The 25,683-nt window shown below is 46.7% G+C and overlaps 1 protein-coding gene across 1 annotated transcript in view; it reads right to left on the bottom strand.

Annotated features, from left to right (window-relative positions):
* Window positions 1-21,479, bottom strand: part of LOC142583508 (uncharacterized) — a 104,020-nt gene extending 82,541 nt beyond the window's left edge. Inside the window, exon 1 of the mRNA XM_075693996.1 lies at window positions 21,338-21,479. Coding sequence (XP_075550111.1) covers window positions 21,338-21,344 — 7 coding nt within the window. The 5' untranslated portion in view covers window positions 21,345-21,479. The remainder of the gene's footprint in view (window positions 1-21,337) is intronic.
* Between the last annotated feature and the right edge of the window lie 4,204 nt (window positions 21,480-25,683).

A 25,683-nucleotide genomic window follows, 5' to 3' on the forward strand; every position in this document is an offset into this window, starting at 1 on the left:
GAAATGCGCGTACCTCCGTGCTTTACGCTGTCTGCTTTCTTCGTGGAGCGATAATACCGTAGCCCGCAAAGCAGCCAGTAAGTAGGTCCTTAGCCTTTAGTGCAGCGTGCTTCGCACGCTTCCCTAGCTTTGCAACTATTCTTGTTTTCCAGCGCGATAGCGTTAAGGGCCCCGTGTCGCAATATGTACATGCCACGCCTCGTTATATGACATGCGGTATGTGCGGGTTATATTGCCACACCATTCTATCAATAATGTTGCTCACACTTTGCCTTAGAATCTTCACAAAATTATTTTCAAAATTTTGCCCACAAGCCCACAAAGCCCACAAACAAATCTCGTGAAACAAAACACCGACAGCACATGCCTTTTATGTTAAATATTGTCAGACTTAAATGTTAAAAGTGTGAAACAATATAAGAAACCTCAGAGAAATGTAACATTTTTAGCGCGGCTGTGGACTACCTCCGGGATCGGCCCACGCAAGAGGCCGTGTCTCTACCACAAAGTCCGCCTTCGTGCATAGCGTTCGTGGCCAACGTTTCCCGGTAAACATTATGGTCACATAAGCTGCAGATGCCAGGAAGCGTGAGAAGCAATCAGGGATCCTTGAATTCTATAGCGTTCCACTCTTAAGAGGAAGCTTTAGCTCTGGTGCTCCTGTCTAAATATATTTAAAAGCAGAATTCGTTTTGCTCTGCAATAACTGCACCAAATTTGACAAGGCTGTTGCATTCAAAAGAAAAACTTAAAGTATAGTAACTGTTGGTTTCGAATTTTTGATTTAGATCGTTCAATTCTTATTAAAAATTGGCAATATTCGCAAGTTTTCTGAAAACGAAACTATCAAGTTTACAACTCCGTCACTCAGCAATGAAAAATGATATCACAATTCTGTGAATTGCATCTAATAGTACATCTAAAGTGGACAAAATTGATAAGTCACACATGATTCTCAAAAAGTTTAGTAATATGGAAATACAAGTTTTGCAGAACCCTTGAAGCCAACGTGACGAACTCACTTAATGTATAAATTGGCGTATCGGATTTGTCCACCTTGAAGGATCTAATAGATGCCGTTTACAAAATCACGATATATACTTTTGATACAGAGTTATTAATTTTTAAATGTGGTACTTCTATATTTCTTTTTTGAACTTCCGAATTTTTGAAAATTCTTGTAACAAAATTAAAGCCCTAAATCGGAATTCCGCTACCAACAGTCACTAGAATTTAACTTTTTCTCTCGAACGCAACAAATAGCAGCACCCCTTCCACTGTTTTCTTGAGAGCGTCGCTGCGGCTCGTGAGATTCAGATCATATTGAACGCGATAGTACCTCGTGTTAACAGGGCTGAACGCCATGCTATATACAGAATTTTTGTAGGTGGTGAAGAGAGATAGAGAGAGAAATGGAAGGAACAACCAGACGCAAGTCAGGTTTGCTACCCTAAGTAGGGGGAAGGGCGTTAAGCGATGAAAAAAAGAAAGGAGAGAAACCACTGGAGGTGTCGATACATTTGGCAGTAGTCTATACATAGCTGCACGCACTCTCGTGCTAGGTCTCGAGGTTTTTAGTTTAGTTAGGGGCTGCTTAGGAGTTAAGCAAAGCGAAGTTCACGGATTTTGGTGTTTTCGGCAATATGCCAGCAACTGCATGCGTCCCGTACCAGCTGATATGTAGTGCCTTCTCAAGAAAATGCAGACTTTTGCGAACGCACTTTTAACAAGAGACGGTGCGAAGAACTTCTTGCGTTGGAAGTTTAATAAATCTCCACAGAGTTTAGCCCTATGTGATGTCTAGTACGTTGAAATATTGTCTGACGCTTATCAAGAGGCACCGAAATTATTTGATGTGTTGGTACCTATATTGCGTAGATAAACTCTCTCTGTGGTGTGTCACCATTCTATAAGGCGACGAGAGGAATCACTGTTCTTCTCACATGCGTCTTTCTGGAACTCGGCTGTCCCCACATGTTTTCCTATATATTAAAGGTTCAACTGACGCATAATATAGCTACCGTGAGAAAGTAGCTGGAAAAAACTGAGCTTTACAGACACTTATAAAACGCTTATTCACTTGTCATGCCGTCATGAACTTTTCCATGAAGTACTTCAGTACCGCATTTTGCTATCATGCCGCTCTAAAAGGCAATTCGAAGCACTGAGAACAAGGCTGCGATACTCTATCTAAACATTTAATAGATACCTAAAACAATTTCTAAACAGGAGCACTACTTAAAGAACGAGTAAAGTGGTTCCGCAGTACCGGGTGTAATTTAGCGATGTTCCGACTACGAAACTGCAGAGCTTCTCAGCCCGTGAAGTTATCGTGTCCGCACGAGCCTGCCTCTTATGCGACTTCGATGCCAGGGCAATTTTGTTTTAAGCCAACGTGGCTTCCGTCCGTAATTCTGGTTTGACAACACCGACAACAACTCCGAACACACTCGAATGGCGGTAGAAGATGCTGGTTAAACGCGCCGTGCTTTGCAACGTGCACGCCGACGGTGTGACCCCGACAGAAGTCAAGCACGCAAGAAAATTTGATCGGCTTTCCAGTAACACCTACTTAGATTAGGGGCCTTTGAATATCTTACGGTCACAGAGCATGCGACCAATTTCTTCGCGCTGAATCTGTACGATATTGTCATTCGCAATTGAGCGAAAAATTTCAACGCCATAAAAAGACATGTAAATATTAGTGGATAGACTCATTCCTTCTCAGGTGCCATTGAAGCTGGAGTTTCAAAGAATTATATCCGAAGATGCACATTATGAAAGCGGATATTCACGACGTGAGACAGGAACTTTCCAATCTTCCTGGATAAAAGTTAAGCGCTGAGGCACAGAACTCAAGAAACAGAGCGGACAAAATTAAGGGCAAACATCCTGCCCTTCCATTCCTGTTACTCGAGATTTGCCTTCCTGTCCTCAACCACAGCTAGCACACAAGTTCATTTCGCGGGCAAATTTCAGCCTAAAGGCTAAAACACAAAATTTTCGGGTATGGTAACATGACGCCAAACACAGCACCACCATGAGCTTAAGCGCAGTATATGGACTGAATACATTAAACATTGAAAATGGAATGAACAAATAACGATGTTCTGCGTCCTGTTCCATCTTCTGTGCCTCCTGGTGTGGCAGTTCGTTCTGTAATTCCGGCTACACAAGTTCCACTCCAGTGAATTTCAGCTGGTGATCGAAAGTATATAATCCAAGGGCCAAGATTCTAGGCTCTTAGATTGTAAGGAATGGCGCAAGTGTATAATCAAGATTATTTGAAGAGCGAATCAAATAAGTAGAAATCCCTATCACGTATGATCACCTTGAGACGACACGTATAGGCACTGCATAGCGGCCTTGCTTACAGTTCAGATTCTGGTGTTACGGTAGCTCGGACACGTTTAAGGTACTGCAGCAATGGCATACAAGCTTCACGCCTGAGTGCGAAAATTTCGCGGGTTATTATTGGGCATTGTAGCAGCAACTTAGCTCGCCTTGTTACCTTATAAGAAAAACTTCGGGAGCAGGTCACGGCCGCATCATCTTTTCGTGCAACTGTCGAATACCGTTCGCGTTCAAGACACAAGGAACACGGTCGTAGCAGGATCACTGACTCCGTGCCTGCGCCTTGCAGGAAAGCATTACGCGGCTTTGGTTTGCGCCACCGCCGGAAAGGTGAAGGAGAGAGAAGAGTGTCAGAGGAAAAAAAAGAAGCATTTATAAATGGGTGAGTGAACAAAAAATGCTTCAGCGGTGACAACGACGACTTGGGAACGGCAGAAAGACCAGAAGCGGTAGCCGGATGCTGTCCCAGATGTATTAGGGTCAGCGCGGTAAATTAAAGAGCTGTAGCGTACTTCGTTGGCAGCGACGACGCATTGATAGACGAACTCGCGACACCAGTACATAGAGAGCGTCGCATCCGGAACGTTCGATTACAGCGAGCGTCGGTGTCAACATCTTCGCAGCACGTTGCTTTGCCTTGGCAGAAGATCGAAGCAGCGTGGCAGCCGGGCATAAGATTTATAGCTCCGGCGCATTATTTCCGTCACGCGTCTACATTTCGTCTTCTGGTAGCTAGGGGATGCGCTTTAACGGCTGCAGCTGTTAAATATTTAACGGCTCCAGCTTCTTAATATTTCTATACATGAACTTCACTATAAATTTCGGGGTATCGTTTCGAACTGCTAAACAAGATGTTGCTTAAATATATATTTTTTTCTCACGTGGTGCGCACTTCGTATATTTCAGTCTTAGTCAAGCTGCAGAGCCTCTACCAAGGGCGACCTAACTTATTACACCCCGCCAGAATCCCTCGTGCAGTCAAAAGCGCCTGCAACACCTCGGCTTCCTGAACGGACGGCGTTTCACCGAGCGCTAAATCCCCGTAGCAAAATGAACGTAGGTCTACTGGGAATGGAGCGTGCAAATGTGCTTTATACGTACGTGTCTTCACGCCTCCGGGCCGAGTCGACGGCGGTCGTGACTCGCCGGCACCAACAACCACCGGCAGTGCGAGATGCTGTAGGAGGGGAAGAATCACTGGAAGGCACTAAAGCGAACCCGCGCGGTGTCGTGGCCAGCCACCGCCGCCAAGTTCCGGTGTAGGGGTTAAGGGCGATGGACCACTCTTGGCGGGCGACGAAAACGTTGGCGGGCAACGCCGGCACACGCTACGGCCGATTCGATGTGGACCGTCGCTGCAGGTCCCTTGCCCCGAGCGAGATATAGTATCCTCCGTGTTGCTGGCCGGTGGTGATGCTCTTTCTGCCGCTCCAGACGGGCAGGCCAAGGCCACCGCCACCTCCTCCGTGGCCGCACGGCCGCACGTCCTCCTCCTCCTCCGCCCCCCCCCCCCCCCGCAACAGCCCTCTTCCTCGTCTTCCTCCTCGGTCATCCCCCCACCGTGGCATGGCCGACAAACAACGGCTTCATCGGCTGCCCTCCCCCCATCCGTAGTTGATCGTTCTTCCTTCCTTCCTTCCTTGCCTCCTTCCTTCCTTGCTTGCTCTGCGGCGGTGGAAGCGCCCGTTGGCTTCACCCCTTGTATTTTCGGCGAACCTGTCCCCACAGAAGCGGCGGCGGCACCTTCTTCGGCATTCTTAGCAGGCTAGTCGGACAGCGAGAGGCCGCTTCGGCGAAGGTTCGGCGAGAATGTTCCTCCGTTACGTATCAGACTGTCCCTGCTGTGCGCGCGAAACACTTAGGACTACGCTTAGGGACGACGATGGAGGAATGCTTCCCGATGCTTGTTGGCTGGGAGCTGAGATGCTTCTTCCGTGTGTACATAGAGCTGAGGGACTTATTGGCACTTGTCGATACCAGTCCGGTCTTGTTTCCGTACGCCACCTCGTTTTATGTGGTTTGTCGTAGGTAACTGTTGCTAGTGAAGTGAAGCATGTGATGCTTTCTTGAGTTTGTTAGAGCCAATATGAGATAATTGAATGCTCGTACGATTTGTCAACATCGCCTTATATTTAAAGTCCGTTGCAGGATGCATGCTGTGCGGAAACATAAATAAAAACTACAATTCAGGCCAACTTATACACAAACGCTGGCGGATCAAGCGGTATTCGTGCGTATGTTCGGCACGAAGCGTACTCATAAACGTTTTTTTTTTCTTTCTTCCGGGGGTAGGGGGGGGGGGGCTGTTCACGATAAAGCAACAGAAAGATTCTCCATGAGGACGGACGCATGAAGAAAGACAGGACGCAGCCGCTTCAACTTAGATGGCCTCCTATAAATTCCTCCCGAATCTGGACCTATCTTTGTTGTAATAGCGCAATCGGCGACCTAGGATGGTGTCCAGGTGTGTTTTGTGTGAGCGCACAAGCTTCTGCTTGGCTTTCGGTGACGATAACAAGGATGGAGAAGCTCGTACTAAAGATGTGACCTCAATTGAGTGTTTCTTTGAGTGTGACTGTGCGTGCGTGCGTGCGTGCGTGCGCGCGCGCGCGCGTTTGTGTGTGTGTGTGTGTGTGCGTGTGTGTGTGTGTGTGTGTGTGTGTGTGTGTGTGTGTGTGTGTGTGTGTGTGTGTGTGTGTGTGTGTGTGTGTGTGTGTGTGTGTGTGTGTGTGTGTGTGTGTGTGTGTGTGTGTGTGTGTGTGTGTGTGTGTGTGTGTGTGTGTGTGTGTGTGTGTGTGCGCGCGCGCTAAGATGAGAGCAGTAATATAGCTGCAGCTATGAAACTTATCACCAGGAAGCTTTAGGCACTCGGAGAGCAATTTCAAGCTATTGCCACTCGTCGTACGCACATATATGGCAGTGACTATAGAGGCCAAGTTTATCTATGCCCCAAGGCGTAGTTCTCAACTACTGATAACGTAACTGCGGTTGTGCTGTAGTGAAAACATCACTACTATTGTGATAAGATCCCCATATACAGAAGCACTGACTGTTGGGCTATAGTTGGTCTATAATGCTGACGGGAAGTCCTAGCGCAAAAAAGCTGGACGCAGAAACAAGGAACATACGAGTACGAAGCGTTCGTCCTTCTTGGTTGCCAGTGTCTGCGCCTAATTTATTGCGCTATGTTTTCCAGTCAACATCGCTGCAGTAGTAGTGATGCACAGCATCAGTAATAACACCACTACTGTTATGCTTTCTTTAAAACCTGAGCGTGGCCTGTAAGTGACGAGCTAATATGGCTGAAGGAATCGTTGGAGGAACCCCGAAAGCAATCGGCTTCTACAAGAAGTGACATTCGGGCGAATCGGTGCAGATGCCTACTGGCGGAAGCAGCGGAACCAGACGCGGGCTGAGGAGAGAAAGGTGCAAATTGGCGCTGGCTAGTACATTGTTACGTTTTGTGAGAACAAGGGACGGCAACGCACAAGCTCGGACTGCATAGAACACGAGTCACGCGAAACCGCGAAAGATAAAAATGAAGAAAAAAATTACGGCAGAAACCATCTCACGATGGCCCTCGGCGTTAATGCGATTACAATTCAAGCAATTTACTGACACACCACATTGCAAAAAAAAAAAAAATCCTTTACTTACAATCTGCAGGGGTCATTCCATTGCTTAGGGCTCGTTAGCAATTGCACATATACTAGGTTTGTGAAAGCCGCCGCGAAGGCTCAAAGGCTGCGGTGTTGCACTGCTCAGTACGAGGTCACGCGATCAAATCCCGGCAGCGGCGGCCGTATTTCGATAGGGGCGAAATCCGAAAACGCCTGTGTCCCGTGCATTGGGGATCATGTCAAAGACCCCCTGGTGTTCAAAATTAATCCGGAGTCCCTCACTACGGCGAGCCTCGTAATCCAATCGTGGTTTTGGCACGTAAAAACCCTAGAATATAAATTCAGAGGTCTACGACTAATTAAGTTTTATGTATAGTTCTGATTGGCTTCAGAACGGGGGCAATGTGCAGCTGTTGTATTCTTTATTGGGTAACTTTGTACACGTGCTGTTGTTTCGCGAAGGAGGCAGGAATAGATGGAAAGACAGAGAGGTTAGCCAGTTCTCAGACCGGCTGGCTACCCTGTGCTGCGGAAAGGGGGTAAGGGGAATGAAAGATAACACAAGTGCGTAAGCAACGTTTGAGGGGCTACGAAGCAGACAGCAGCAGAGTATCAAAGGCTAAGAATGCAATTGGCTATTATATAAAATATTGAAGATACAGTCCCACACGTATTGAAAAACATGTTTCACAAAAGTGGCGCAATCATATTCAGGTCAGTACAATCAACGATGAAGACCGCACCTTATTTCATTCAATTTAAAACAGGTGCTAATTCACTACAAATAAATTAAATACATTATCATCTATAATGAATACATTGGGAGTAGCCGGCGCCTTTAGGAGGCGCCATCTCCATATATACACTTAATAATGAAAAAGCAATGATTAATGCAACATATGAAATTCATATCTAACGCAAGAAACGCTTCACGGAGAATAATTCCCTTCTCCTAAAGCGACGTTATATAGGAATACTTATTTATTATAGTATGCTTGGAAAGCCAGGAAAGATCGAAGAACGAAAAATTGGCGGCGATTCCACTTTGCGATTAGCGCGCCAGTTCGCCGTGACGTGACGGACTTTGAGTGCACGCATCTACTCGAGTACAATTAATTGTTGATCTATAAGTAAGGACCAAATTTCATTACAAAAGAAGCGAATGACTCAACGTGGGAAATTCTGGACCAACGCAGCCAAATACGAGTAAGTAGTTAAATTCGTGGCGTTTTGCTGAAGTACTGGGAAGATTAAGGAAAGCAGCAAAGTCCGGCCCTAATTTTGCACCCAGTGCATGAAAATGCAGTTCTTAAAGAATGCTTCACGAGACTAAACGTGTCCCTATTTCTCGAGACCAACGGGGCGCTTTATGCCGCAAGGGCAACTCGTAACAATATTGAGCGACCACCTTTGCAGCGCTGTGCGCTACCTGCCTCGCTCCCGTGTCGAGCGAGCCTAAATCGGACGCGAAAATAACACACGATGTACGCACTTCCCCATCCGCCTCCTCACGCGTGCGCTAAGGCGATCTGTACAAAATCAGGGCCACCACCGTCGAAACGCATACCGCCCCCTTGTCGAACTTCAAGCAACACCGAGTCAAAAAGAGCTCACAGGGAGGAACCAGTGCAGGATCGAGGAGAATAGAAACAGCGACAATAAAAAAAAGTGAGGGAACGAGGAATCGTTATCGAGTCAGCGACGTGACTGTCAGCGTTACTCTTTCCCTGCTTCTCTCCTTTGGTATCGTCTTTGTTACTTGGCGTTTGGCCACTGCCGCCTAGAAGCGTGGTCCCGCTCCTCGTGCCGATTTTCACACGTCGGATTTCACGGCCATGGGAGCCCAGCTCAAGTAGAAACAAAGGGGGTAGGTGTGTGGCGAGGGGGGGGGGGGGGGTGAAGGAAGCGTGCGCGGTAATCTTAATGCTGCTCAAAGAGGCCACGGCCTTTCCTGCCGAGACCTGTCTGTGCTTGAGCACGTGTCGAAGCTCACCTTTTGCGAGAGGCGAGGATTTCGCTGAGCCGTCAAGAATCCTGACTCGGTTGGGGGAAGAACCGGTCGCAGGAAGTGGGCTCCACACACACACCGAGGAGTTTTAACTGCGGAACCCGACTGTTGCTCGAGGAATTAATATCACCAAAGAAAACTGCATAGTCTGGCCTTTTTCATTAAGAACGCTCGCAAACTTGCAGTGTATGGAATTTCGGAAAGAGAAATATAAGCAAGTCTCTTACGAACATTTACACTGATCAGCCTTTACGTTGATACACTGGCCGACGCATACTGACTCCCTGGCTATGCGACGTTTGTATTACCCAAACGAGCACGGTGTGGAAGACGGGCACACAAAAGTACCGACACGCACGGCGCCAAGTCAGCTCCATGTGTATCTCTCTTCCAGTGACCTCGTCTTCCGCGCTGTGCTTGTTTTGCCTTGAATAATTTACGCGCCCAAGCCTCCCTTCTCTATAGGAAGAAGCCACTCCGGATAGGAATCGGTAAGATAACGACACGTTCACTACAGTGATGGCTCAGCGCAAGCACTTTTTGCGTAAGGGAAGCTTCGTTAATACCCACCCTGATGCCTTGTCCGATGCAATTTCTGAAAAGCAGCTGCTCGAGTACAAATCGGGCTTGAGAAAGAGAGAGTGAGAGACAAGCTTTAATGATACGCTGGAGATGCCAACCTGGCTATTCGTATGACATGCTGGCATGCTATTTGTCTGACATTCTGATACACACAGTGATAAACACTTAACAGCACATATAGTCACGCCTACACGTATACTACAGAGATATTTATCAAGTTCCGTTAAGACTCGTGGCCCGCAAGAACGTCAGCAGCGCTTTAGAACCACGAACTCGGATTTTTGTGAGATCTCTATAGGTATGCAGAAACAGTGAAAAATTTAAGGGTTTGCTCGAAAGCGTAACGTTGCCTCTGCCCAGACCTCTCCAATACAGCGTTTACTGTACTGCATTTATAGTGTCTCGTAGCGCCTACAAAACTGTCTGTAGCCGGATCGGTTCCATGCGGTTAAGGATAACGGCTTGTCAGTAACTTTCTTCAGCGTCAGCCATTGTTGTTCGTTGCGACCCTCGTTATTTGTAACTTTAACAGCTGGTTAAAGCGCATTCTTGATATTTATCGCAATGCAAAACGTTTAGAGCTTCCTTGCAAGAACTATGATGATTTTGGGACTTTGAAATGAAAACAAATTTTTTGAGAGGGTAATGGGATCTAATCCGATTCTCATATGCCGTCTGTTCTGGGAGCGATAATTCGAAAAACATCAAGTTCTACACGAATGAGCAGGGTGGTAAGTAAACTACAGGATTGCCCCAGCTTCCATAACTGTTGCTTGTTCTAGATCTCAAGGTTTTCTCATGCGCTGCAGTACAGTCCTTGTGGTTGCTTTTTCAAAAGTGCCCGACTTCCCCAATTTTCCGTCACAAAGCGGTACTTTAATTCGAGCTATTGCGTAGTTCAAGATTAGGCACCTGGACAAAATATTTTAGAGAATTTATTGTTTTGTATTTCTGACCTCGTCAACGCACAGAGGTATGTTGGAAAGGATTAGGACAGTTTTTTTTTAACTTGAGAGGCACAAAGCTGGGTTATACCGAGAAAATAACTTACTACCCAATTAAAGAGCAAGCCGTGCTCTAACAATACACATGCGCCTGATATGACTGCAACAAATTTCGTCTCGTTGTTAGCTAGCCTTGGTTAACTTTCCCTCGACAATTTCGTTTACTAACGAAGAATCTGAAGCGTTTTCGTTTTTTTCCATTTCGCTTCATTTTTCTTTTTTTCTTACTTGAGGCCCTCGATTGCTTTAGTTATGATTATGGGAAGGAAGCCTCAATCGTCTACTTTTCCGTGTTGCCGCAGGTATTATTATTATTATTATTATTATTATTATTATTATTATTATTATTATTATTATTATTATTATTATTATTATTATTATTATTATTGATTCTCATATCTGTTGTGTGTTCCGTCATTCTGTAATCCCTTTCTGTTTCTCCACTTTTGCTTTGTATTCTCTTCGTATGCACATTTTATGCTCTGTTAAAATCTGTATTCGCCAAACTATTTTTTTAAGGTGTGCGTGCGTGTGTATGTGAGTATGTGTGTGTGGCATGCGCTGTTTTTCCTGCGCGTAGGTTTGCCTAGTGCGCCAGCACCAAGTCCCTTGAGGTTGTTTCTGGGCACCTTGATAAACGTATTTGATTGGTTTATTTATTTATTTATTTATTGTTATTATTATTATTATTATTCGCGTAAGATATACAAAAGACCACACAGAGAAAAAGAGCATGCAGCGACAAATACGTAGAAGCTAATTTAAAATTGTAGATTGAATTCTAGGCTTCTAAGTGCAAGAACCACGAAATGATTATCAAGCACGCCGTAGTGGATGACCACATGGGGCTCTTTAGCGCGCACCAAAAGTACACGGACGTTTTTGTACTCCGCTTATGATCATGATGGAAATACAACAGCAAAGTCTTTACGGCAATAGTTCATATGTAGTAACGGTGAAGGAAAAATGTAGTATTCGCACTGTTTTCTTTTTTCTTCTTAGTCCTATCAAGGAAGGGAGAGCGCATGGACTTGAAACTATGGTCTGTCCGCTTTCCGTTTCTTTCTTTCTTTCATTCATTCATTCTTTCTTTCCTTCTTTCTTTTTTGTTTGTGTACGCAGTGGGAAAAGAGACGTGACCTGACACCAAAGAATTCGCTCGCTAGGCTTCAGGAAAAAAACAAAGGGAGTAAGAAGTCCAACCGAAAACAATGGTACCCTTGCGTGCCACACTTCCCGCGTCAGGAATGCCTCCGACGCGTCAGTGTTACATCCTGTTACGAAAGTTTACGTTCATGCACGTTCCAGTTGGCCATTCGCAAACATTGGCGCTAAATAATTCCCTGAAAAGTGCCTTTACAGATAGATTGCAGTTGGATACACGAAGACCATTCATATCTCCACAGTCTATTGCACCCCTTTCCTAGAGATTCTTAGGAGGTGTCGTCGCCGTTCGTCTCCGTTCACACGAATATTTCAATGCAGCAGTGTCGACCATAGCCGAACTTCCTGCTGTGTTGTGGAAGAACAAGGGAGAGCTTACACAAGTGTTCATCTTCCAAACACTTCCTCGTCCGCCCTCCTGTGTTGTATGGCTGTTATAAGCGGGCGCACCCGCCGTGGTTGCTCAGTGGCTGTGGTGTTAGGCTGCCGAGCACGAAGTCGCGGGATCGAATCCAGGCCACGGCGGCCGCATTTCGATGGGGCGAAATGCGAAAGCACCCGTGTACTTAGATTTAGGTGCACGTTAAAGAACCCCAGGTGGTCGAAATTTCCGGAGTCCTCCACTACGCCGTGCCTCGTAACCAGAAAGTGGTTTTGGCACGTAAAACCCCATAATTCGTTTTTTTTAAAGCGGGCGTTAACTGCTTCAGCTAAAGATAACGTTTACAATCGCCATGTTTTTCCGCCCCCAGGAGCACGTTCACATCAGCAAAAGGCTAACAAGCACACTAAACATGTCAGGACTATGATTCTTCGAGGGCATGGCCCTTATTCGTATTGTAAATTTCTTCCTCGACGTATATTGTGGTTAACGTGCCGTTGTTTTAAAGCACGTACACCACGAGCTCAGTTGGCTAAGTGGTCATACCGTTGTGCTGCTGGGTACGAGGACGCGGGTTCGACTGCCTGCTCGCGAAGGCAAGGTTTCCTGCGGAATGCGAGTGCACTTGTGATACTCAACTTTTTATGCACGTTAAGGAACTTCTAGTGCTCGGAATTAATCCAGGGCTCTGAACTGCGGTGTGTTACAGTGCCTGAGCTTCACTGAGATGTTAAGCGGCATGAGAAAGAGGGCGACAGAAAGCCACGAGGAGAAAGCCAGGAAGGTTACTCGAAAGAAAGCCCGGTTTGTTACCTCTAACCGGAAGTAAAGGAAACGACGATAGAAATAGGCAAGGAAGTAGAGTGAACTTTGCGTGCTCGGTGTAGCGTGGACCTTCGGTTAGAACTGCAGGCTTCATCTAAGCCTTTCCTGTTAGAATAGAGCATTATACTGAACCATCTGTAGCTGGGAGGGACAATTACGAACGCCTATTCGCATTTGGAATGGCCCTTAGATCAACACGTAATGGCTGTGGATCGCAGGAGACCACCGAGCACCTGCTTCTTTGCCTAAATCTCGTTAAACCGGTTGAACTCTAAGCTTTGTCTGACGGGAAGATTCTGTGACCGTGAGCACATCCGTTGCTGCCGCGGCAACCAGTTCGTCCACTATTACATTTTCGGAACTGCATTGGTCTGAGTGACCGCCTTTAGTAGCGCTGTGCGCCCTCTTGTATTAAAGCTCTTGGGTGATGACTGTGTTTTTTTTTATTGAAATGAATATTAGGAGAGGTTGGCGCCTTTATGGTGGCACCGGCTACTCCTTGTCACTTGGCAAAGGAACCAAATTTGCGTAAAAAGGGAGAATAGCGACACGAAATATGGCACTCAGTAGAACACTGGATGAATAAAAAATACACAGTCCAACAGTACATGAGTAGCAAAGTTCTGTGCGTTAGTTCCATCCACGTACTATCATGAGCAACATGAAAATGAACACAGGAACGCGGGGCAAACAGCCTCGAAACCATAGAGTTTCATATTAGTATACCTAGAGGCAAATCTGGCGCTGCGATCGTTCAACCATTATGGGAATGATGGGAAGTAAAGGCTTCGGATCGGTATTCTATTGACTGGCGAACTAGTCTACAAGTATTTTTTTGGCATTTTGGTTTCGCTCCAAGCGCAAATGCTATAACCTGCGATGGGACAGTGCAACGCAAAGCTCTCTGCCTTTGTTATGTTGCTCGGAGTGGCGATAGTGCGCTGGGCCAGCGACTGGGACGATGCTTGTGTCGCGGTGTGGCGTCGAAGCCCTGACGAGAAAGTGGCGGCATCGTAAACGTTGAAAGAACATGCTTTGAGCGTTTGGACCTTGGTTTGTTAAGTGTGTTAGGTTGGCACTGTAGCGTTACGCGCTTTATGAAACTTCAGAATGGGACAAAGAAGGCACTACTGATACAAGACATATATAAGCTTCTAGTGGCTTGACAATCAAATTTTATTGAGAGCTACATTATGCATTGCTCGTTTATGTGCTCATTGAAATGCGTGTTTTAGGACTTTGAGAACACAAATTTGTGGCAGGAAAGGTTGCTGCTTCCTGGCTGTAGTCTAGTGTCGCAAAATGGGTAAGTGCAAAGCCACGCCATAACGCTTCGGAAGCGGTACGTCAATATTGTGTTCATTATATTACCCCTTCATCTTCTTCATCTGTATATATTCATCATCATGGCCAGCGTCATCGTCTACAGCGTGCGACCTGCGCAATAAACCGTTGAGGCTTAACAGCTGTCTCGCAAGTGGTGGAGGCTGCTTTCGATTCCTTGGTTCTCTACGCCTTCGAGTTTCCCTGGAGCTTCGTTCAGGGTGCCGCTTGCTCCACGAGGAGGATCTTCTTGGGCCAGGATGCCCCAAGAAGATCCTCCAGGAGCCTCCGGCGTCACCGTCTCTGCCCCACCGGTCGTTCCTTCATGGACCGTCAGCACGCGGCAGCGCGATCCCACCATGTTCGCTGGCCTTCGTAGTGACGACGTTGATGACTGGCTGGTGTTGGAATCGCACCGCTGGCACGAGTTGTTGGGAACTCGGCGCTGACGCCCGTTGTTGCACCTGAGTCGCAAGCCCCAAGGGTAGCTTTGGCCTGGCGGCCTGGGGTACAACTGGAAGCATCCGAAGGTCCCGGCAAAGCATGAGTCGACTGGTAACAACAAAACAACTTGTTTATTCTAACATCGCAAAGAGTTGGCGGTCAGGTTGACCGAAGTAGAGAGACGGGAGTGCACGTTACTCAACAGAATAAATCGGAGCCCCTTGGCGTCCGGGGGCAGCTGCTTTTATACTCTCGCAGTTGAGGGCAAGAAGGAACCCCTCTATAGACGAGCACGTGACTGTGCCGCTCGGGCACAATGGGATGAGAAGGTGGAGCAGCCGTCGTGCCGGCGCCGTTCGGGCACAATGGGAAGAGAAGGTGGCGCATACGTCGTGTCGGCGCCGGTCAGGCACAATGGGAAGAGAAGGTGGCGCATACGTCGTGCCGGCGCCGGTCAGACCCCTCGCTTCACAGTTGGGGGAGCTCCTCTCCCCGGCTGCCGCGCTTCGACAAGCGTGGGCACCAACATGCACATACACACACACACGCACATGAAGACACGTGGCATTGGAACATGCCTAAACGCGCTTGGCAGGGAGGCGTAGCGGCGGCGCCGAACGGGCCAAAATGTCTGCCGCTTTGAACGAAGCCCCGGCGTCCGTTGCATCCGCGCCGGCTTTACCGCGCGTCGTAGGCGAAACGTAACACTGGACTATTATGACCGCGTGCGTGAGTCTAACCGGTGGGTTAACACGCACAAGCTTCGCAACGTCGCATTCTACCTCACTGACGTTGTCAGGACTTGGTTTCTCAACCACGAGAGCACCTTGCCTGACTGGGCGGCATTCAAACACCAGCTTCGGCAGATTTCTGGCGCTCCCAACGTCCGCTCTGAGGTCGCCAAGAAAAAGCTTGATGGACGCACGCAAAATATGATGACGAAATACTCGTAGGAGGCCACTAGCGTCCTAGGTAGCACTGCATCAGATGTGCTTAAAAGTACTTGAAGACGTTCAGCAATCGTGAGCCTTTCGAAGGAGTGAGAGAGTTTGCAAGTGCCTGTCGTCTGCGAGAAAAGTCTCGCGTTTGCAGCGAGCAGGAATCATAGCAGACAATTGTAACATTCCGCTCAAGGGCGCAACGCTTTGTCACAATACATTTTTATTTCCAGAAATACTTGATGAGTATTTTTATATAAGTGCATGCACGGTTGTTTTGCTGTTGCAAAAATGAATAAATAATTATTCTTTGGCGGTAAATCTGGAACAGAATCGCACAAGTATGCATACACTGGTGTGTCCTGGTGACAAACCATAGTAAACCATTCTTCCATCTCAAACTCATACAAAGTTTATGTAGCGTGTTGTACATTATATAACATACTGCAGAAATAGAATTAGATTTTACGCGATAATATTTGAGTATAGCTTTGTTTACTGCGCCACAAGCAAACCCCACTAGTCTAAAGACCGAAGTCAATCCGAAGCCTGTACTTCCCATCATTCCCATGTAGGTTGAGGCAACGCTCATGAGAACCCCCGTAGACACTAGCGCCACATTTCCCTCTAGGGTACTTATTTAGAAACTCTATGCTCGAAACAGACTCGGAGCGATACGCGCATGGCGCTGTGAAAAACAAAGAGGGAAAGGAGGGCACTCTTCCACTAACTGTTGGCACTCCCACTACGCTGGCATTTCTACCAAGGAGCAGCTTACGTCATGGATCGTCCGACAGCCGATAAGACGATGATAGTCGCCAGTTACTTACGCCGATTCATTTTCTTTTCTTTCATTCTTATGTCTTCGCGCAACCGCTTGATAGTACTCTTAGACCAAGTTTGCCCTGTATTTCAAACCGATTCTTTATTTGAATCGACGCACCCGGTTGTGAGTGGCACCTCGAACAGCGGCGGCGCTCGAACCAATGACGACAGAGGAATAGAATAAAGAAAATTTTTTAAAAAGAACATTGATAAACTGTCTCTCGTGCGACTTTGTTGCACGAAGTACGTTCAGAAAAATTCACGTAGCACACTGTAGTGGCCCACGCAGAGCAATCAACTCTGATTTTGTAGCCTCAAGATGCCTCGAGTGCCTCTTAAACAGCGGGAAGATATAATAGAAATGTCTAAAAGACGTTATACGCAGCGCAATATTGCCCCCGTGACAACCCGCCCATTGAAAACGGTCAACGGGATTATCCAGGCTTACCGAGACGAAGGACGCATTAACGATGCGCCGCACCGCAGGCGACCCCGATCAACAATGAACGACCAAGACCTTTGCATAGTGACTGCCGTCAGCGACAAATCATTTCTAAGTGCAAAGGACGTTCGAGGTGCTCTTGGCCTGGACAACTTGAGCGACAGCACGGTACGACGAAGGCTTAGAGAAGCAGGCCTGCGAAGTCGCATCGCCGCACAGAAACCTCTGCTCACCGCAGCCAACAAAGTCGCTCGCCTGAGGTTCGCTACTGAACACCGCAGCTGGAGCGAGAGCGAGTGGAAGTATGTAGTTTTCTCTGATGAGTCCACGTTCTCTAGCCGCTGGGTCCAACGAAAGAGAGTGTGGCGGACGGCAAACACACGCTTTAGTCCGCAGAATATCCAGGAGGTGGACGCCAGCGGACGCGTGTCTGTAAACGTCTGGTGGGCGATCTCCCACGAAGGCCTAGGCCCACTGGTGAGAATTGATGAGAGGTTAACCAGTGCTGCGTATTGCACTCTGCTCGAACGCCAGATAATCTCCTATGTGTTGAACGGGCCGCACCCGGATGGGTGTTATTTTTTCCAGCAGGACTTGTCTCCGTTCACACATCGAATTAAGGACGTGGCGCGCCTGTTGGAAGAGCGAGAGGTAATGCAACTTCAGTGGTGCGCGAAGGGTGCCGACATGAACATTATAGAGCACGTTTGGGGCCGTATGAAAGTGAACCTTTCGAAGAGGTCTCACTAGAATTGGCGAACTCCGACCAACTATGGGAAGCAATAGAACATGAGTGGAAGCGCCTTCAGCGTGATACCGCATTCATCGAGGCTCTCTACGCGTCTCTGCCCCAAAGAATGGAAGCCATCGTTCAAGTCGATGGTGGCATGACGCGTTATTAGGCCACCAACGAGCAAAACAAAGGACGAGCGTAAGCTGTGATGACGCTATTGCCTTATTTCATTTGCTTCAACATCTTTTTAATATTCGGCAAGCGCCAATAAACTTATCTTGAACTCACCCTTAAAGACCATTTTTTTCCCGATTTACAAGATCTACCATAGATCAATATCGAAGTCAGGAACAGTGTTACCTTTTGTAACGATTCGGTGCAAAAAGTTATCAGTGACGCAATATCTAACAGTGTTATCGCCGCTTGCTGGCAATGCGAAGTTCCGCACTTTGCAGACGGACGGCGGGAGTGCGAGCAGTTGGAGTGCGAACAGTTGTTAGAACAGCGTCCCCCTTTCCACTTTGCTTCCGACGGCGGCCGCTGCTTATCACCCACATAGCTGGATCTGAGGGTGTTTTCTACGAGTTCTTGTGTTCCCTTTCATATTGCTCATAATAGTACGCTTATATAAAGTCAGATGTTTTGAACAGCCAAAACACACAACACATGTAATGCACTACATGTACAGAACATAATTCTACATATTGCGTAAAAGTTGCGATCACCACATAAACCAATTATGAACCATGAACAACGTTTGTGTTACTAATTTAGCGTATTCAGATCATCTGATACCTAATACTTTCCCAAAATGTTGGTGTCTCCTAAAAACGTTTCAGAGCAAGAAACGCTCTTTTTTGAAGGCCCGCAGTTGGCCATGGGCCAAGTATCTTTTTTAGAGTGAATGGTCTTCTGTTTAATATAAACAAATTAGCTTGTAGTACCGTTCTTTGCGTATCGTATTTCGAGCACTCGAGAAGAAGATGATGCACATCTTCATCTGGATGGCCACAAGAACACTGCGAACTAGAGACACGTTTTATCCTGTACAAGAAGTGTTTCGTAAATGCAGTACCAAGACGCAGGCGGTGTACCAATACTCGGAGTTATACTTTATGGACCCATGTATAAACTTATCAATGCCGGAAAATCTAAGAGACAACAGAAAATTTGAAACATTGGTGATAACTGTTCTTTTTTATTATATGAAAGGTTAAAGACACAAGGAGAAAAAAATATCATGCGAAGATCACAAGCCATTGCTGTTATATATTTTAGAAAGAAAAATAACTTTTTACTAGTGCACATCTGTGAATTATTTCCACCTAGTCAGGCTAACTTTTCTAAGTAGCGGACTTCCTTGCTTTCGTGATTTTCTTTTGTTTTTCTGCTTGATTTAGGGTCTGTTATAACATTCGGGCACTAATTTTGTGCACGTTGCTTCTTGACCAATCCTTGCGAGTGAGGGTTTGCGACACCAACAAGGCGACAGCAAGAAATACAAAAGTAATACGACCTACAAGTTCCTGTGGACGTAGATGTTTCGTTTGGAGTACAGGACTCGCGACTCCGGTAGGAAGGGTTGAAGAAACAGTACAAAATAAGGCCACTTCAGAGCACGCTGGTTGTGGAGTGCGCTGTTTCAAATGTGGAAGGAAGACGCGTGCTTCCCTGACCCAACCGCTGGCCGCGAAGCTGATATCTGCACAGGCGCTTGCGGTCAAAAAAATAAATGACAGGAACGCGAGAGGAGCTCACGAGATCAGAGAGTGACCTTGGCCTTGGCATCCTGTTCACTGCCGGCCGCAAAAAGAGCAGCCGAGCGTCCGCCAACAAGCCTTTGAATATCGTGAGCGAACGGTGCCAGGCGGCTCGGCTCGGCCACGAATGACCGTGACGGGGCCATGCACTTTCGATCAGAATCGGACGGCAGCGACCAGCCAGCGCCGCGTATAGGCACCGTATTGTTCGCCGTAGTAGGTCACCCGCGTTTGGTCGTTCCGCCGGGGCACCGTGCTCTCTGCTCATGTAACATAGCGGATTGCGAAAGCACCAATGGAAACCGTACTGTAAGCTGGGAATTTTAGCTGTTCTTTCATTTTATTATTACTATTCTTTCTTTCTCTACGACGTGACGGTGGCACGATGTGATGGTGGCACGATGAATGGGAGGAGCGATGGGTACAATATGAAGGTAGAGAGGTCAAACAGAGAATCATTCGCTTCCCTGTCATACACTGATGGAAAAGTGCCGGAGGAAGAGGAAGATGAGAGAGATTGAAAGGCAAGTACACCTCCGCACGCAAGCAACAACGATGCGCACTCAGAGGCGTTCATACACGGTAGTTGACCGCACAGCACCTCCGGGATCACCCGAGTTCTTGAATGGCGATGTCTGTGTCCCTTCTTTCCTTGAACAGCGGCTGACACTGTCTATATGTCATAATGCGACGGGGAACTACCATGTCCTTGCGTCGAGTAGGGGATCAGTAGCGCGCAAGATGGCAATGATTGGTTTGTAAAAAAACTGACAAGCTGACAGATTTCAGAAGAACCAGAATGTAACCTATAATTTAGTATTTGACGCAGTCTAAGTACGGGTGGTGAATAAGCAGCACAGGTCACGCGTCCTTCGTACAAGACAGCGAACCTGCACTGAGCTAGTCTTCCGAGTTAGGTTGTTATCATCGGTGTACAGAAAACGTTGCCGAATCTTCAGTAGTTCAAAAGGACCCCAGGTAAACAATGTAACAGTAACTTTCAAATTCTGTTTCGAAAGATGTAGCCATGACGTCTGGGGAGGATGTTTGGCTATTACAGTTTTCTTATATCGTCGATATGTGCATTTTACTAAACGGCCCATGGCGGGATTGCATGATTATACAAAACTTTTGGCGATAAAAAGATCATGACATTAGGCCGCAGGCTAGATAAATAAATTGCAGTTGCTATTCTGTGCTAGTGTCGGGTTTCTTTCTCGTCCCTTTTTTTTCGTGATATTCTACATCAGGCTTCTTCGCTCCGCGAGATGATTTGGGTTTGATGGCTGGCACGCCCAATGTAAGGACGAGCACTATAATGGCGCACCTAACGAAAATTTTTGGGAGATGAAGCATTCCCTACTGTTAATAAAGTGTGGGCAGGTTTTATGTAATGTATGTACCAAGGCCGGCGGTGTACTTCATATCAACTTGTGATGGTTACACACCTATAATTTGCTTTTACACTGACGCGCGTACCACTTTCATCTTGTTCATGTGCTCGCTGGCAACATGAACCCATCGGCCCCGTAGGCGAATTGCCTGCGAATTGAATCCTTGTGCGCGAACCAACATCAGTATATTTATTTTAAGGATGTACGATTAACAACGCCGCCTCATATCACTGTAGCGTCTTTCTTTTCCATACATGTAAATGAAATAAGAAATAGGCAAATGTTAAAGTGGAGACCATGGCGATTGTAGTTCGTTTGTGCATGTAATCCGGTAAATTTTTATATTATCAATCGTAAAGATATCTTGCACACCGCAAAATTCGCACTTTCCCCCAGTTCGTTCCTTTCATTTACCGCATTCGAATCTTCCTTTATCTGCAAACAAGACCGTGTCATCGCAATCTATACTGGTTATACAATGCCTAAGTTTAAGTTATATCTAGATGTGATGACCGTGGATCACGTTTTTCTTCACTTACTTGCCATTTAACCGCCTGGCCTCCAGGCCTTGCTCGCTATAGCATTCGCACTTCGTCGACAGAATCGAAGCAGATGGCAAGAACAGAAGTGCTCAAGCAAAAAAGGAAGTACTTCGTGTGTTGAGCCTGTGGCTGTTCACACCTTATTTGAAGATACCAATCGCAAGCCGTACATCTCGTGAAGGAGAAAAGGAAGTCAGTTTATAAGCCGCTGCTGCATTCAAATAACCTACAGACTGTCGATGACAAGGTATTGTCGTGCGATCGCATCTCTGCTCGTCTCTTTCATTCCTCATTTATTCATGTTGTTTTTTCATGCAGAAAAATCTTGCTTTATTTTCTCACTTCACTCCTATTGATGACAAACGGAACGGCAAAGACGAAGGCACGGGAAGCGGCGCTGATGGATGAGGTAGAGCTCGAAGAAAAAGGTAGAAAGACATCACGGTATGGAAGTTGTCACCGTGGAGTTCCTCACGGCCGTTATGCGGAACGTCTCTGTAGTGCGTGTGGTGCTTTCTTCCGGGTTGTGAGAACCACTCATCCTGTATTCATATGGCTGTATATAAAAAGACCAAGAATCTGGCTATTTTCGTCTTACGCATGTATCATGCACCCATTCGGCATACTATCCTAAGGGACTGACTTGACTGGCAGGGTTGTCTATATTTCCGCCTGCGCACGTGTGTCTACAGTGAACGTGGATGGTAGCTTCGAAATACATCGGCTTTCATATCTGAGCGGGGACACCGGTGCCTGAGGGGTGAGGGTCTTGCACAGGCGTATGATTGCTGGCTGAAACTAAGCAAATGGCCAGTCTCTTGATTAATGCCTCCTTTATCTTGATATAATTCCCATAAAACTGTGCAGTACGTACTGATCATTGTGCTGAGAGCTAATATTGACGGGAAAAAAATGAAGATGCCATGCGGACAGCACAGACGTTCATTCGTAACTGAGGATTTATTGATACCTTCCTGTCTATAATATAACCTTCCTGTTTATAAACAGTTCTCTTATTTTTCATCGGGTAGAACTCGCACACGTAATAAATCGATATGTTATAAGAACATACCGGTTTTTTATGCAAGACTCGATTCGTTCATATGAGATTATTGAAGTGGTCGGTCAAGGGACACATTTTCTTTTTTTTCCCTTTTTTTAGGGAAGAAACGCATGTGTCGTTGTGGAGTCTATCTTTGGCAATAACGTCAGGCAATCATTTTTTTTTATTGGCACCACACAGTTTTCAGCGACACAGTCCCACTCTGGGAATTCTCTTTGTCTGGTAAATTTCGCAAGCGTGGTTTTGTCCAGAGACGCTCACACGCATGTCAGCACCGCATTCCTTTCAATGTTACCCTCATGTGCAAACATCGTGCTTGTACCATAAAATGATTGGCCTGCTTTTACAAGACACGTCCTGAAAGCGCTTCACGGGTGGCCTGTGGTCGGGCCAGCGACACTCATAATGGAGATCTACGCTATAAGACGATCGCCACGACGATGTATAAGTATGGATCGCACTTAAGTACGATAATTTTAGTGAATACGCGCCCTCTACGTCTTGTTCAGTTTGCCTTATGTGCCACAAAGCGGCGCAGCGAGGCGTTCATTCCTACTGCAATGAGAGGGAAATGTCGCTGAACATTATTTGCTATGAATTGGCCAAAGAAGTATGACGCCGCAGCCTCAGTCTCAGGCTTTGTGTGTGTGTGTGGTGTGTGTGTGTGTGTGTGTGTGTGTGTGTGTGTGTGTGTGTGTGTGTGTGTGTGTGTGTGTGTGTGTGTGTGTGTGTGTGTGTGTGTGTGTGTGTGTGTGTGTGTGTGTGTGTGTGTGTGTGTGTGTGTGTGTGTGTGTGTGTGTGTGTGTGTGACGCACCAACAACTTCGAGCGCAGTTTTTTTTTTTCGCGAGCTGTGGAATGTTTGAACGCGATACCCGGTTTTGTCCGTGAACTGTCTCTCCCGAATGTTTCAGAGGCAATTCAACGATATTGTGTGCTGCCCTATATTCCAACGGCTTATGTTTAGGTTCATTGTACTGCGCCTTTCTTATTTTGTGCTTGTACAGTAGTTGTACCCACTACTCGGATAGCAGTAAATAAATAAATAAATTGTTATTTGGCGCAATTAAATAAAATCGCCGCAAATATCCATGTACTTTATTTTGTGTGAAAGGTTGCCTTGATGCATAAAGACGTGTATATACCCACACTTTCACTGTTTTGTGGCATCTCTCAATTATTTTGGATTTTTAACTGTGTTCCTGGTACATGGTACATGTTGTTGAAACAAGCAAACACAGAGCTCCTCTTCTATAATAGCCGCTTCTAACTTACGCTTGAAAGAAGACCGGTCGCATCGTCTTCACTTGCTTCACAATCTTGTTACTGTGAATGTGTAATTACGCTTTTAAAGTGAAATGGCGCCAGAAAACTGACGACGCAGTACGTGTCACCTCTAACTTCCTCTGCTGTGTCTGCAATGACAAGCCCAGTTCCACTGTTAAAAAAAAAAATCGAAGGTCTTGCGTGCCAGTACGACGATCTGAACATGAGATACGCCATAGTGGGGGACTCTGGATTAGTTTTCACCCCGTAGGGTTCTTTAACGCGCGCATAAGTCGAAGTACACGGGCGTTTTTTGCATTTCGCCCCCATCTAAATGCGGCCGCCGCGGCAGTGATCGAACCCACGACCTCAGTCTCTGCATCGCAATGCCATAGCCACTAGGCTACCGCGGAAAGTCGGGTTCCGATTTCTACACGCCGGCGCGCTGCCTCAGAGGTGACTAATAGCCTACCTCGGACTGTTCTGGCGATATCGGGGACTCGCAAAGCGACATTTCCGTCGCCCCGGACTGAGTGAAAGGAGGCCTAGCAAGGCAGCTAAGAAAACCAAACAAAGCGCGCACAGTGAACCGGACAAACCGTCCACTTTAGGCCGCGTAGTGCGCTAATATAACTTAATTATGCCGCATAACCGTATCCAACTTTCACAGAGCAGTATTGTTTACCGTTATCCAAAATTAACGTGCAGGGGTGGCGCGAATGAGTGCTAGATATTATTCAGCGTTCAATCTTCGGATGGCTATCAAGTGGACCATCAATCACTGCACTACGAGGTGCAGTTTCCGAAGGAGGAAATCGGCTTCTCATTATAATAACGTAACGGCCAGCGACCTCCACGCGGCGAGGCCGATGGTGACCTCGTCACGGCCTTGATGTCGACACGAGAGTGGTCCACGATCGGCTCCTCTCTGGCTGCGGCCCGAATACGTAGCAGCGATTCCGCTTCCTGAAAGCCTCTCGGCGCACTAACGACGCCTAGTCAATGGGGGTCACTTCAACGCGTCGCCAACGCTTGGCCCAGGGCGAGGAGGCTGACGTAATAGCGACACTCTAGGTGCTTTATACGGTGCACGAAATAGGCATTCTTACGCCGAATAGCTCAAGAAAGACGACTCGTTTGTCATGTTCGGTTAGATTGCTGAGGAGGAAAATGTTTAGTGCTGTGCTTCTCGCCCACCTTTCTTACAAGCGATAGATGTTCCGGATTCTTTGCTGGCTCAAAATGATGTCGGTTGTCGACGCGATGGAAATCAGCCGCGGTCTCAAAAGTAAAGCTGTATGTTAAAGTCTGATTCACTCAACTGTATATCAAGGATACGATCCAGGGTCTGCAACCTATGAATCGGTGTCATTGTCGTTGCCCTCCTCATTTTTTTTTTTTCGTCGAAGTTGTCGCTGTGAAACCATCTAACACACTGTTATCGGTGTAGCTCCTGGCTTTTTCGAGTGACTCTCTACATTTCTTTCTTTCAAACAGTCACTTCCTGCATAAATATGGCGCACTTTTCTTATGTCAGGAATTTTAACCACGTTGACCTCACTTCCACCACAATTTTGTACCCTGATAGATGTTTAAGGAACGATCTGCCAGAAAATTGGATCATTGGGTCCAGACAACATTTTAATGGCGCTTCCATCAATAATACCAAAGCTCACGTCATAACCCAAAACATATTGGTGGACACGTCCACTTTTCGCTAATTATATTTGCATTAACTGAAGCTATTCTAGGAAGGCCACCCAATTGCTGCTATTCACTTCACTTCAGTTGATAGATCTCCGTGCGCGTTTTTTTCTTAATGCGATTATGATTAATGATTATGCTTTGACCTTTTTCTCTGTGCACCTATGGCTTCTAGATAAGATTTTTGTGAAAAGCAGGCTCATAAGCATTTTTTTTACAAAGCAGAAGAAAACAAAAAAGTGGGTGGACGGTATTCACGGATTAGTGGTTGCGGGTTCGCACCATCAATGCACTCGGGTGCCAACGGCTTC

This window comes from Dermacentor variabilis, chromosome 5 (genome assembly GCF_050947875.1).
Source record: "Dermacentor variabilis isolate Ectoservices chromosome 5, ASM5094787v1, whole genome shotgun sequence".
In the NCBI taxonomy this organism is placed as follows: Eukaryota; Metazoa; Arthropoda; class Arachnida; order Ixodida; family Ixodidae; genus Dermacentor; species Dermacentor variabilis.